The 15,900-nt window shown below is 32.1% G+C and overlaps 1 protein-coding gene across 6 annotated transcripts in view; it reads right to left on the bottom strand.

Annotated features, from left to right (window-relative positions):
• The window catches only part of LOC143197098 (uncharacterized), a 155,411-nt gene that overhangs the window by 92,117 nt on the left and 47,394 nt on the right, over positions 1 to 15,900 (bottom strand). For all 6 annotated transcript variants that reach the window (XR_013005924.1, XR_013005923.1, XR_013005925.1 and 3 more), the window contains exon 3: positions 14,989 to 15,105. Coding sequence is in view for 1 of the 6 variants with exons in the window: in XM_076405263.1 (XP_076261378.1) it covers positions 14,989 to 15,105 (117 nt within the window). In the remaining 5 variants the exon portion in view is untranslated. The remainder of the gene's footprint in view (positions 1 to 14,988; positions 15,106 to 15,900) is intronic.

Genomic DNA, 15,900 nt, shown 5'->3' on the forward strand with positions numbered 1-15,900 from the left:
CGGTGAATGGAGGTAAAACGAAATGAAATAGTGGTATTTACATTATGTGACCGTTATTCATTGAAGTAATATAAAAAATGTGGGAAATACAAAATAGCTAAAACGGATGGCAGCGGTGTTACCTTCAGTAACATCTCAGATAAACGTCTCGGGGTTGCCAGCAATTCGTTATCGTGTTCTAATTATCGCTGCTGGTTCCCCGCCCGTGTTCAACATCTGGGATTATATTTGTGGGTACTTCATTCCATACCGTTATTCCGCGATGTAAAATTCGACATGTCTCATCTCTTAATCTTAAACTGACAAGTGGAAGTCGGCGAAAAGAAATGGAATAATTATCCCAAATATAATTAATAGTATTTTAATATTCGAAAAGTACCATTGACATAATATAATAAAAGTAAATGGTGTATTTCCATTTCATTCTAATATGTGCTTACTAATTTTTTTTCAACCGTGCCAAAAGTACGACGGAGATGTACATATTTCTTCTTTGGAAAAGAAAAGGAAAGATATAGTTGCTGTAATTTATTAGCTTCAAAATAACAGTTTAATTTTCAACGATGTGAAATTATTTTTATATTTTATATATTTGACTTGGTTGTAAAATGGAATAAAGACCACTAAACATTTGTATTGTATCCTCTCGATCAATCCTTATCAACTATTTAACCATTGCACCTTTTTTAAATAGTACAACAATTTTATTGACCGTTAATAAGGAATATTTTATTATTAAGAATATTATTATCCATTGAAATTTGAATGAAAGATGTTTTAATATTCAAAAGGCTTGAAAAAACATCGAGAGACTTTGAAAAAGCCAATAAGAAAAGACCTAATAGTCTCCAAGAAGCAGTCAAAATTATTTTTCTATTTATCAATCAAAATGTTATTCTTTTATCTTATTACATTAGTAAATAATTTTGAAAAAGAGAGTTTCAAAATGCTGCTATATTAATGTATATTGTATTGTTATTTACAATCATACAACAAACAAAGCATAAAACCATACATATGATATATAAAAGTATAAATTAAGTAGGTCAGCATAAATTCGGCATATTATTTTCAAGATCGCAGTTATGACGGCAAAGCCAGAACGTTATAAATTATTTTTAACAAAAAAATTGAACCGACTTCAAAAAATAATTAAGGAACTCACTAAAAAGTAAAAAATAATCAAACTTAAATATTTAACATGAAAAAAACATTTTAAAATAAAATATGTACATAATAATCGTTGTAATAATTAAATAAAAATAAACAAAAAACCTTGTTTAACCTATCTACTACACGTATTTTATATTCTACTATATACACACAATTTAACTTAATACCAACCTAAATCTGATTATTTATTTACGAAACTACTACCAACTGATCAGTTTGAAGTCCGTGCCGAGCAGCAAATTACATTTATTTTGTTGGTGATTTAATTTTGTGTATATGACACGAAATCATGTTTTTATTTTTGTATTGTTTGGGCTCGGCGTCGACTTCACCATTTCCCTCGATTTCCCCGGATCCGCCATCAGATCCTCACATGGTTCCAATGGGACTACCTCGGAAATGCACTCTTTCGAATTAAAAAAGAATTTTGAAAATCGGTTCTTAATTGACAGAAAAATCAGTGAACATATATATACAGCCGAATATTTTACGTCGGTTGAAAAAACAGTCGAATGAAACTACTAGGCTCGAAAATAGTAACTGAAAGTATACGATTGAAACAGTCGATAGTAAAAAGTACTCAAATCAGTCAAACCGAAAACAGCGATTGAGAGTAGTTGACTAAAACAGTTGATAGTAAAAAGTAGTCAGTTACTAAACTGTCGAAAGTCGTTTTCAGTCGATAGTTCCCAACACTAGTAAACATGTTAGGTGAATATTTGTGAAGATGATCTACATGAAATATAAAAAAACTGCATTAACATCAGATATTGTTACAAATACATGGGACGTAATATTTGAAAATTGTGCACTGATATCATAGAAGCTCTAAATAGTATGTTAAATATAATGAGCAATATTTTAACTTGAACTTTAAATAGTTCAACGAATTTGCTACATTTGTACATATCAGCACCTTAAAATTGTAGAAGGTTCTGTGATATAGTTTCTCAAGTATATCTAACATTATTCCTATGTATTTATTATTTATATCTCCCCTACATCCACCAAGCTGTGAGTCCAAACAGTTTTCGAATGAATTAAAATTAACAGATAAAACAATATCAAGAGCTAGTTTAAATAGTTCGGTAGTCATGCTCCCGCAATAATTTAGTTATATTTTGCAGGTATAATTTTATCTTTAGTATCTTGTCAATTGTATAAAATTAATAGAGTTTCTTTCCAAAAACCAATTATAGGATTAATGAACGCTTTCTACGATAAGAATCCTATTTTGGTAAGTTTCGAAGCTATTTATTAGGTGCGTCCAGTTTATCGGATGTTGGCAATCTTGCTGCTTGACATTTTATTATCCCTTAGTGAAAACATACTGTCAAGCAACTGATACCATTGATTTATTATGTTTAAATTACAAAATTATTTTAATTATTTCAATAAAAGCTATTAAAAAAAGTTTGTAATATTTAGATCAGAAGTTTATTTGAGTGGAATGGTGAGTGGTAAAGTCCTCCACCAAGGCACTCAAACATGGCAAACCTATAAAATTTTATTTTAAACCGCAAAGACTTATAACATCTTGGAATACTCATACAATTTAATTCGATATTGTGAAAAAATTGTGAGGAAAATAAATCCATTGTATTTTGTACTAGAGTAATTAATATATTAGCAAATTGATAATATGAAAATTTATAGGGAAATCAATTATATTTTACCAGTATGTCTTAGGGTGATTGTAAAATGGAAATAAAAAGCAACTGAAAATATTAGTGTGATAAAAACCAACGTGGGTCCTTGTGTGGAACTAAAGAGATGAAGAAAAATTAATAATAAAGAAAATTCTAAAAAAATTTATGATAACCTTTATTTACAAAAATAACGGATATACGGGCTCGTCGTTAATTACTCTCCTGTTTTTGTAACAGAACTTTTCACTAGTTATATGTATGCTATGCTATGATTTAATATGTATGGCATTTTATTCCACTGACAACTATAAAACTTACATATCGTCAAAATAATAGTGATATGCATTAAATTTTTTTTTCAAATATTGAATTTTCAACCCGCATTACTTTTCTTGGTGCTGAAAATCATACTTTGCTGGTAGAGAAAATGTGAAACATTCATATGTCGCCAATTCAACGTTCAAGACAAAGAACATCCTGGTAGACCGAAAATGTTTGAAGATGCCGAATTGCAGGAGCTATTGAATTAAGATCCAAAAAAAAATCACAAACAATTGGCAGAAAAGAACGTGAGTCTAGTCCCAATTTGTAAATAATTACAATCGGTGGGAAAGATCCAGAAGAACGCCAGAAGGGTGCCACATAAATTATATGACAAGCAATTATAAAATCGAAAAATCGTTAATGAGATGCGAATTCCAAGATACGAAAGGAACTCGTTTCTGCATAAAATAGTAACGGATGATGAAAAATGGATATATTTAAAAAATCCAAGCGAAATTAAATGACCAAATTGCTTTGATCTCAAGATCTTGTTCTGTATTTGGTGCTACCAGATTTGTACGCATATTATGAACTGTTGAAATTTGGGAAAACGGTTATTGATCGCTAGTACATTAATTAAGAAACGTCTAAAATACGTTCAAAGACACGATAAGGTGTTATTATGCAGCATGACAATTCGCCGTATCGTACGGCAAAACCAGTCAAAGAAGTGTCAAAATCACTTCAATGGAAATTTTTATCACATCCGCCGTACCTTCGAGATTTTCCTCTGTCTGACTTTCCTCATCGATGCAGCACACCCTAGCTGAGCATTACCGAAAGGAAGTTAATAAGTGACTCGATAAATAGTTTAGCTCAAAGAAGAGACTGGAGTGGAATTCACAAAATGCCCGAGAAATGGGCAAAATGTATAGAATCAAATGGCCAATATTTTGAACAAATACATTTTAACTATCCTTCATAAATAACGTATGAGAAAACCGGGAAGTAATTACCGATCTACCTGGTAGGAGTATTTGCCGTTAATATTTGGAGAACATGCGGGAGACTGCATCTGAATGTCAATGTTTCTTGCGGTTTATTTACTCTCTGGTCATTGGAGAGTCAAATTGGGCGCGTTACTTAATCGTGCAACTTGCCGCGGTAGTTTAGCATCAGTGCTAAATAACAGGTTAAACAGAGGTTGTCAAAGAAACATCGATTATCTCTAACTAAAGAATCCTGTCTATAATGTTTATTAAAGTAGGAGAAAATATTTACTATTAAAATATAGTACTATTCGGCAATTACTAAATGTATAAGAGAACCCAATACAAGTAAATTTCTGCGGGCTTCGTTGGTTCTCCTACTCTTGCGGCAGTCGCGGGTTCGAATCCTGCTGGGGCATGGATGTACTTTATGTTTGTGATTGTAAATGCAAATGTCTTTATAGGCAACAGTGGGAAATCCGACAAGGAATAAGCATCCCAGTATCGCCAGTAACCAGGCTGGATAAGACCGAATGCCTTCTGGGATGGTCCCTAAGTTGGTCACTGACCAGTCGTAGTATAAGTAATAGGTAGGCTTAATGCAGAGGACCATGGTTTGGAGCGCACATTAAAGCGTAGGTCCAGTCCAAATAAACCTTCATTCACAAAAAGGAGACTTAAAATATTTTAAGAAAAGTAAATTTCCTTCCTTTAAATTTCTTTCTTTTTTTAGAACTGAAGGTCTACCGCATACTGCTTCAATTATTGAACTTTCTTTATATATATCTGCTGTTTGTATTACCATCTTATTGTATACTGATATTTTCAATCGTTGTGTATTCAATTCAATTATTCCATTGTAAAATATAAAAACTTCCGCCAATTGTCAGAAAAACATGTTTATAAAATATGAAAAATATATTGTAATAAAACATCCATATAAATACATTTAGTTAAAATGAAAAAATCTATATTTAAATCAGAAACAGAAAGAGATCGTAAAATATAAAGTCTTTATTTACCAGTAACCTTCAACAGAATATCATATAATATATAAGGAATAATTACATTTATCGTTTTTTTCTTTGATAATTGAACTTGATTAACGATATTTATCATACAAGTTATTACCAAGGAAATCTAAAAATACATGATCTATAACTATAAATAAATTATAATCAAACAAATATATTTTGAATGGCTATTTATTTTAATCTATTTATTTAAATAAAAATGCCTGTTGAATGATGGGTGAATGTTAGAGTAAACGTAATCTATCAATAAAAATATTACTTTCGGGGTTTTAGAAATGACAGATTATATCAACCCGGGAGAAGAACGGGATTAAACGTTGAATAAATTAGATCTTTTAGAAGTCTTTCCTGCTATATTTTAGAGGCGATTTACGAGGTTAGGCCGATAAGTCCTTACTACCCGATGGCGCCACTATCATAAAAAAGATACTATTGTGTAGTACATTGTCGTAGACGGTTGCTGTCGAAATTTTAGACGAATCCGACTTGTAGTTTTGTTTTAACCACGTGTGGAGAGGGTGTGCTTGCGGATTTCAGAAAATCCACCATACCCAGTTCTACCCAGACGCCCCGAAAACGGCTACCAAGGAGGATAACATGGCAAAAATCCATGATCTCGTATTGGCAGACCGCAGATTGAAAGGGCGCGAAATGAGTGAGACAGTAGGTTTTGAGAAAATATCGCGTTGATCATATCCTGCATGAAATTTTGGGCATGAGAAAGCTGTCAGGGCGATGGGTGCCACGTTTGCTTACTCCGGACAATAAGCACAACCGTGAGACCAGTTCAGAGCAGTGTTTGAGGCTGTTGAAGCGCAATCCGAAGGAGTTTCTGTGTCGTTTCGTGACCGTCGACGAAACATGGATGCACTGGTATACACCAGAGACCAAAAACAATCAAAACCGTGGATTTTGCGCGGCGAACGTGCTCCGAAGAAGGCGAAGAGTGTACTATCGACCGGAAAGTTGATAGAGTATTGAATAGACGACAGTAAAAAACCTATACATTCAAGCCTATACAAGTTTCTTTTGGCTAGGACTGCACATGTACAATTGTTCTAATCTAGCCCGACACAACTCGCGTCCATTTCTACCACACCTTGTAACAAATAGACAGAAAACGTATACAAACCTGACCATGTTTCATTCTTACCTTTAGTATAATATTTAAATATGTTCTGTTTCCATATTATTTAACAAAAATATATATTTTGTTTTATAACAATCTATAAAAATAGTGATATAAAATGATAATATTTTACTAATAATTCATACCTTATACACTTATTTTCGAATTTTCGATAATAGCGACCCTCCAACTTTTCGATAACATTTTTGTAGTACGATTTGTCCTTTGCTTCAAAATAGACCTCAGTTTTCGGCGATCGCCTCTTCATTCGACGAAAATGTCTTCACAGCGAGCATTTGTTTGAGATTTGAGAATAAAAAATAGTCGCTGGGGCCAGATCTGGAGATTACGGAGGATAAGGAAGCAATTCGAAGCCCAATTCATGGATTTTGTCATCGTTTTCACTGACTTGTGACCCGGTGCATTGTCTTGATGAAGCAGCACTTACTTTTTCTTCAAATGCGGCAGTTTTTTCGATGATTTCATCCTTCAAACGGTCCAATAACGCTATGTAATAGTTGCTGTTGATGGTCGTTGCTTTTTCAAGGTAGTCAATGAAAATCTTCCATGCGCATCCTAAAATACAGGCCCATAACCTTGCCAGCGGACTGTTGCGTTTTCCCACGCTTTTTAGCGGGTTCATCATGTGCAGTCAGAAATGATGGAGTCATGTTTCATCCATTGTCACATATCGACGCAATAACTCGGGTTTATTACGCTTGATCATCTTTGTTTTTGGTCAAAAATGAGCTCGCGCGGCACCCACTTTGCACAGAGCTTTCTCATACCTAAATATTCGTGAATGATATGATGTACACGTTCAGTTAATATTTTTAGAGTGTCTGCTAGTTCATTCAATTTCAATTTACGGTCATTCAAAATCATTTTGTGGATTTTTTAAACGTTTTCTTCGGTAACAACCTCTTTTGCGCATCCACTGCGTTCACCGTCTTCGGTGCTCATTTCACCACGTCTAAACTTAGCATACCAATACTTGATGGTTGATTTTCCTGGGGAAGTGTATAGAAACTCGGCATCAAGCCAAGTTTTTGCTTCAACTGTATTTTTTCCCTTCAAAAAGCAATATTTTACCGACATTTTTATCCACTTTTATTACAATAACAAAAGTTGCTTCACTCAGAATGCTATTATAATTCACAAATTAATGATCCGACAGCTGTCAAATTTATACACCTAACTTTTGAGAGTTAGGGCTAACTATGTGTCAGGCCTGGTACTTTTCAATTGGCCTATTATTGTTAGCATAAATATGAAATAACAAATGAATTAATACATGTTTGTATATTAAAACAAAGAGTATATGGATAAAACAGTTTTGAAATTAATATTTAACTTTAACATTCATTTCAAAGGTCTGGTCTATAATATAAATAAACAAAATTGTTACAAAATTCCAAGTCAATAAAATGTCATATAGTCACGCATCTTAATGCATTAATTTTTAAATACCTTAATGTTTATCAATAATTTAAGATGTTTGCAAATTTACTGTTAGAATTCATAATTTATTATATTTGACCTATATGTTTTATCTATACAAATTGTGTAGTTCATATTAACTGATAGACATATTGTCTTTCTTTTATCGATATTTTTCGCCTAAAATATATATTGCAAAAATAATAAATACACCAGCTGATTAAAAGAATAATTTATATACCTAAATTTTTAAATAAAATTGCATCTTTCTTTATTTATATCACCTTCGATCTCACCCTTGCAGATAACTCATCTGTAATGTGCCTTTTATGGCTTTGTGGGAACTAACAACTCACCGATAAATGAGGAAAATTCTATGAAACTATTTTGTAATTGATAATATCCTTTGCAACATTCATTTTAACCCTTGATGCACAAATTAACGTATTTATTACTTGTAATATTCGGTTATTGCTTTGTTAAGAAATGCATTTATTAACGAAACCTGAAATTAATAGCAGAAAAATCCTTAAAATCTTTAGAATTATCTCTAATACAGTGATGTAACATACCTCCAGATTGGTCAATTACTATCAGTCCTTAAGCAGGAACAATTTTTTTAGCTGTTCTCTGTTTACCAGACATCAAATTAAATTGAAAGCTGATTTCGAAATTATTTACGTCATCATACTATTCTTAATTGTTTTTTATCCAAATTTGCCATAACTCTTTAACAGTTCCAACAATATGGGTGTCCGGCTTGGTAGGCGCAGTTGTAAAGCAGTAACAATACGAAAGTAATCGAAAGTAACACAAAATACTAAATAACATTTCTTTAAATTATATAACTTCGTGTAATAATGTTTTATCACACACCTTTTCCGTTTTAATATGGTTTGAAATATAATATTTAGGGATTTATCTTCCGATTCAAAATGTCCTACCGGCATTTTGTGGTGCAGCGCTGCCAGATTTTGATTTTTTAAAATAACACGTCCGTGATTGATTTACGTACATCCGAAACGATGAATGGTCTACCGTATTTGTTAATATATTTTGGGTCACCGATCTGACGGCTATTCCCAGTTGCTTGATTTGGGCAAATTTCGTTTTATTAGGATTTATTTATTTGTAGCGCATATTACACAAAAAAAAATATAGGTCTAAAAATTCTATCTCGATATAAGCTGTAATCGTGCCAAATTCTACGCCTCTAGATGTACCCGTTTTCTGCAAAAATTTCGCTAAGCCGATGAATATATAGAGATGCATAAATGAAAAAATTGAAAAATGTACTATTTATAAGAGAAATTAAACAATAAGTATGAATATTTCATAACCAAAGTATGCTCATTTATTTTTGTACGAACATTGAAACAAAGGGAAAAATCGATTATTGGCAACGTGAAAATGACAAATGATAAGTCTTTTAGTATATAAATAATGTATTTGGGAATAGAGTGGGGCCATTTAAAGCGACAGCTGTCCTAGTCGAGGACATGTCGAACTACAAAATGACAAGGAAGAAAAAACAGAAATACACACAAGTCTCCAATTTTCCACTACTTTACGCGCGACTGGTTCACTGACAAGGGTTTAAAGATTGAAACAGGCTAAATCCTTACTAGATCGAAAAAAAAACACATTTTATGTCGCCAGAAATATTTTCAGGTTAACTAAGAAATTTCGCCCAAAAATAGCACTCCTTTTTTTAGAAATTTTTTGTAAAAAATGTAATTGAAGATCATTTATAATCATTAACAATTTAGCCATGTTTTTATTGTAGTTGTTCTAAGTAAGTCGCTTAAAATAGTATAAATGCTTCTACGATGAGATGTATTAAACATTGTTTAAAAATTATATTGCTTATTACTTATAAATAAATATCTGTGGATAAAAAAACGTAGTTATTTGTCAGAAGATTCGACTAGTTTTTTTATGACTGTTCAACTAGATGTTGATAGAACAATTATATACATTATCATTCGCTATTTTTACCAGATCCCGCTCGTCTTTACTATTAACAGTTACGTTTAACTACTTAACTAATTTTTGCTTTTACTTCATACCACGTTCACATCTCAGTTGTAGGCAACAAAGAAGTTTATAAACAGAAATAGTCTTTAAAATAAAGTTTATTTTATGATTAGTGAAAAATTTTTTAGAATTAAATAACATATACAGTCCTGAATGTTTCACATGTATATGGACGGGCATGGAATTTGGGACAAGGATTTAATTCACAAGATCCAGCCAATTGTTACTGCGGGACCTTCAAGAATTGAATTAGAGTTTTTCATGAATGGACATTCTCAGCAGGGTAGTGTATTGGAATCACTACATCAGTTCTATACTGCTGATATCCCAACAACAACAGAAAAAGAGTACTTAAAATGTTTTATGACGACAGTCATTGTTATGTCAGGATATATCTCTGCGTAGATATATAGAGAAACTACTGTGACAGTCAACAAGATCCACAAATAGTAGCTGGAAAATATAGCTTAATAACTCGACATCTGTCCATGTCAATTTTGCGTGGCCGCGAAATGACAACATATTAATTTTATCACTTTAGGGATGTCCGATTACTCAAACATAATCAGCGATATACCATCGGCATCCATCTCGATGGTAGGTTACATAGAAAACATCACGTTGGAAAAAGAACAGAGCAGATCAAATTCAAATAATTGTCGTAAAGATACTTTCAACTTTACCTAAAATTAAATAGATTAGTTCAAACCGATTAGTAATCCATTGATGACAAAATAATGCTTATCCCAACATAACCACTGAAGATTATACTACGTTAATCTATTTACTAGCTATCCAAGATTTAACACTATAATAAGCTATATATATACTGGACAATGCGAAGAAAATCAGAAGACTGAAACGAATCAACCTATAGGAACTTGTATAGTGTATAAGTGTTACTCTTAACTTTAGCTTAAGCAGTTTAATTTAATTTTAATTTTGGAAATACGTACTAATATATTTATCGCGTATTCGTTTACTATATTAGATATATTAAGCATATCTATGATGTGATAAAAAGAAATTCTTGGTTTGTGATTTAAAAACATATTTTGAAATAAATTAAATTTGCCTTTACATTTTTTGTTAAACAATGTTTAAGACTATAGAAATTCGAAGCGAAATGGTAAGTATATTCGATCTGTTTCTTAAAAAACAGTAGCTTGTTGGTGGATTGATTCATTCAAAGGTGTTTGTACGATATATTCTAATATCTATATTTGATATATTTAATATATAATAAAATTATCTCTAACATAATTGGTAACAGAACGTTCAATACAGTACTTTTTAAATCCCTTGAAGAAAACTGTATAGTAAAGTTGCCACTAAGTACTATGTATAGGGGTTTTCAATAAGGATGGGTTGATGTTGATAGCAAGAAAACTCATATCTGGATGAATTTCAGATTATTGACTGACGTAGTGGATACCCTACAAGTAAAGAGGCTTAGGCTGGCTACCCAAAGTGCATATGCGTAGCGTCCTGCTGAAACTACATATTGTTCAGGTCCTTATTTTTCAAACCAAAAACCAAAACCCACCAAAACCAAAATGATCAGTTATCATTATTTCTGTTTGTGTTCGCCCTTGATGGGTGCCGTTTTAAAATCTGCACCAATTATCAATTTTTGGTGGATGTATTGTTACCTGGTGAATCTTGTCAGGATTGGCAGGGCCGCACACATTTCTTTTGATAATAAAGTTTTCTTATTTCGACTGAACCCGGAAATTTGCAATAGTTTTTTTTATTATTTAATTATTACATTGTTACTAGTAGTTTCCGACTTACAGTTTGTCTTTATGATAACTTAAATTTAGGTATATAACAAGGAGATTATTTCACCAGAGACTGAGTCCATCGAAGCTCTGGTGAAATAATGTTTATACATGTCATTCTTTTGAGTTTGTGTCCTGTTCTGGTGGTATCCAAAAGCTGTAATACTTAATATTCTCATGAGAATGGAGACTTTCCTCATGCCCCCTTGCAATTCTCTTGATTTCTTGACTGACTGTGGGTATCTGAAGGTCTTCTCGATGTAGGTAATCAGTCCTATAGTATTTGGGTGCGCCTACAATACTTCTCAGGACTTTGCTCAGAAAAATTTGTATTTTGTTTATGTTAATCTTTGCAGAACATCCCCATAATTGAATTCCGTATGTCCATATAAGTTTCAGTATTTACATGTATAATAGCAATTTATTATGTATTGATAATTGTGATTTTTTTCTAATTAGTCAATACATTTTCCTATATATCAATTAAAGTTTTTTCTTTTCTTCTTTATTTGTTCCTTCCAGCGAAGTTTTGCATCAAGATTCATTCCGAGATATTTAGCGTTGCTATATGAATGTATAATTTAATGTTAGTACTTGTACGGTCTGACTGTAGCTGAACTGCATATTAACAGATTGACTTTCGTTAATTTTTATTTTCCAAGCTTGTGTCCAATTATTGATATTGTCACTAGCTTGTTAATTTTCGTGTGGCTTCTTCACTATTGTCTCCGACAGCAATAATCGCAGTATCATCAGCAAATGTAGCTATCGTAATATTCTCCATTTGTTGTATATCACAGGTGTTGAGTAGATAAAGCATTGGCCTCAGTACACTTCCTTGTGGTACACCTGCTTTAGCTTCTTTTATTGTAGAGTAAGCTCCTTCTGGTTTCACTGTAAACATTCTGGCTGTAATATACGATTTTAGTAGTTCGGTGTGTTGTTTTTGTAACATTTTCTGTAATTTGTAATAGTGATTTGACAACGTTAACTCACCCTTATTGAAAACTATATTTACTAAAATATTTGGCTTCAATATTGCTATGTTTTCAAAATAACTTCAGATTTTTTAAAACATTATGCATATTCATATAAAACAACAAAAAGGAAGCGTTTAAAGTTTTTAAAATAAAATAGTTTTATAGACAACGTGCAAAATATATATATAGTACGTTGTTATAAATGCTTAAAATAAATAAAATAAATACTTATTTTTTTACCTACTAGATTTTTGGCTAATGAATTTTTGATAAAACTTTAACATTAACCTCTGGGTCTATATTGGTTTAGATTTTTTTTTTAAATATTTTTATATATTTATAAAGTTGATTTTGTAATTTTATTTTAATTTTCAAGATATACAGGGAATAGCCAAAATAGTATCCAACATCATGCAATATAGTATATCTTGTTATATTTTGGCAATACTACTTCTGTAGATAATGCGATAAGTAGGTATTGCTTACTATACATTCTAAGTCTTTTAAATTATGTTTCAGTGTATTATGCGCTTTGTTCTGTGACGATTCAAACAAGCGATCAATATGATTACATTATCCGTAAATGTATGATCTCTCGGATATTGATTAACATTTCACAAGTATTGTCAAATCAAAGTATCATCAAATATTGTAAAAAATCATCGAGAAAGAGCAGTAGTGGGTGAAACCCAAATTTAACTGACACACACTGACGAATATTAAAAGGTTTGTAGGCAGACTATATAAAACTACCACGGCAAAAGTGACAACAGAACTCAGAACTCAGTACAGAATATATTCATGGGAGAGCTACGACTGTAAAACTCTTTATAACGGAAGCCAACGGTAAACTGCGAAAGAAGTTGTGGAAGGGTTATAAAACCTGAACACTTGATGATTAAAAAAATGGTGTATGGTAAGAATCACTGTTTACATTGTTTGCCCCAAAAAAGCCTATGATCGAGACAGTCAAGCATGGAGGAGGTTCCGTTATGATGTGAGCGGCAATGGTATGGTATTCAGCTATTTCTCTCATTCACATCACTGGCCAAATAATATCGGCTTCTCAGTGATAAAGTTACTTTGATGAGTATTTTGCAGCAAAACACTGTACACTATACCCACTATCAGAATTGTTCAGTCTTGGTATAAGGAGCATCAAAATGTCATCAAATATTTTCCCTTATCAGAACTTTCGCCACACTTCAACATAATTGAACCCTTATGGAAACTTTTACAGCAGAGAGAAAGGAGTGAAAGGAGAGAAAGATTTTCATCGCCAACATTAAATCAATTGGCGGATGTATTAGTACAAGAACAGGACAACATTCCATTCCGTTGAAAATTATTCAAACACTGTACGAATTTATTTCGCGAATAATTGAAGCTGTTTTAAAAGCAAATGGTCGCTCTACATTTTAATGATTTAATAAATATTGTGTATATATAGTCCGTTCAATAAAACAGTGAACTCGCGTCATCTACATTTATGACATCAAAATGTCGCAATGTTGCCACATAAAATTTGAGTTTTACCTCATTTTGTCTTTGATATATAACAACATTCTAATCTAAATAATGTAACATTTTTGTAAATTGTAATTGTTAATCCATAAAATTTTCGTTTTGGTCAGCAAATATCAAATAAATAAAAAAAAAATACATTTAATGTTGTCTCTAAACTGTCTGTAAGTCTCTAAACTGTTGGAAGTAAGTGATCGCAATCTATTTCTGCCTCTGACTTTGTAATGATTTCGGTATTTTTGCTCAGAGTAATAATAAACAGCGATTTAAAATTTATTAAAACAAGCAAAGCACCAACGTTTGCCGGTTTATAACCTCTAATTATAATCAATAATTTTTTGAAGAACTTTTCAGTGGTTTGACAACCATTTGGCGAATTTTTTACGCTGATTCGGTTACTATTCGAACGTATCAGACAGCGTTGTATCTCTTCTTAACTAGAAAAAAATGAGAAGGAAAGTATTGTTTAAAACGAATTTACAAATTGTGATAGGCATTACATTCGACATTGTGATAGCGTAAGTTCACTGTTATTTTGAATAGGCTATATAGCAAGTGTTCATATTATTTTGTCAATCCCCTGTAGCTTTCTATCACCTCTCTCTGCACCAAAATGTATGCCTCTAGAATTCTAGATTCAAGAATATGAAAAATTCCGATATTGACCCATAAATAATTTGTTTTAATCATTAAGTTATAGTATTATTAATTGCACAGGATATTCTTATTGTCGATAACTTTTGGTTATGGGCAACCAAACAATAACGTCAATAGCAGGATGGTATACGAAATCTTCCCGTAATCAATATAAAAATAAGGAACACGATCTTATAAAGCAATAAATCTTCCAGATGGAAAGCAATTCCCGATAATACAATAAAAGCAAAAACAAGAAAATATATTCCCGAGGGCAAACGGTAGCTGAGAAACGTAATATCAACTTAATCACGGCGAAAAATCAACTTCTAATAAAGACTTATTTACTCACCCTCCGATGCTTCTTGAAGTGGCATAGAAAGGTTGCCAGATGTTTTCGGAGAACGGGTCAGGATACATCGGCAATTCGTTAGTTAACTCTGCAGCTCGTGATTGTCGTTTCGAAAATCTGGAAGAAAATAGTGGTGTTTAAATTTCATAAATCACTATTTGTATTGTTCGAGATTAGTTAATGTATTATTATATAAGAGTTATTTGTGTTCATGAACCTTTTTTAAATATAATTTCGACAAAAACCTAAAGAGTTGCCAGGTAGCATAAGAAGAATATTTGTGTAATATTCGCTACAAATAAATATATTCCAATAAAATGAAAATGTCCAAATCAAGTAGCTATGAATAGCTGTCAGATCTGTGACAGAAAATATATTAATACTGAACAACCTAGCCAGCAGATAGGCGTTCGGGCTAAGAGCTTTAGCTTGCCGATAATAACGTACTGGGATCGAATCTCGCTAGGGTTGAGTTTTTTTAATTTATAAATTAAAATAAAGGATAGTGTTCGTTACAATTAAGTGAGTGTTTGCTTTTTAAATTTGAAACGATATTAAAACTGAGTGGTTAAAACATTATTAAACGAAGTTATTTAATTTTAAGCAGTATTATTGAAGATTTTGTGTTACTTTCGGTTATCCAAATGAAATAAAAGCCTATAGACCTATATCACTGCTGCCACGCTAAGCTGCTAAGATTTTTGAAAAACTCCTGTTGAAAAGAATAAAACCGATCATAGAGAGAAAAAACCTAATACCAACACACCAGTTTGGGTTTATTAACAAGCATTCAACCATTGATTGAATTGACCAGGTCCACAGAATAACAGGTGTTGTTGGAAAAGCCTGCGAAAGTAAAAAGTATGCCAGCTTCTTTTTCTTAGATGTAGCACAAGCTTTTGATAAGGTTTT

Source organism: Rhynchophorus ferrugineus, unplaced genomic scaffold, assembly GCF_030347505.1.
Source record: "Rhynchophorus ferrugineus isolate W39M unplaced genomic scaffold, kcgeb_rfMv2 rfM5, whole genome shotgun sequence".
NCBI lineage: Eukaryota > Metazoa > Arthropoda > Insecta > Coleoptera > Curculionidae > Rhynchophorus > Rhynchophorus ferrugineus.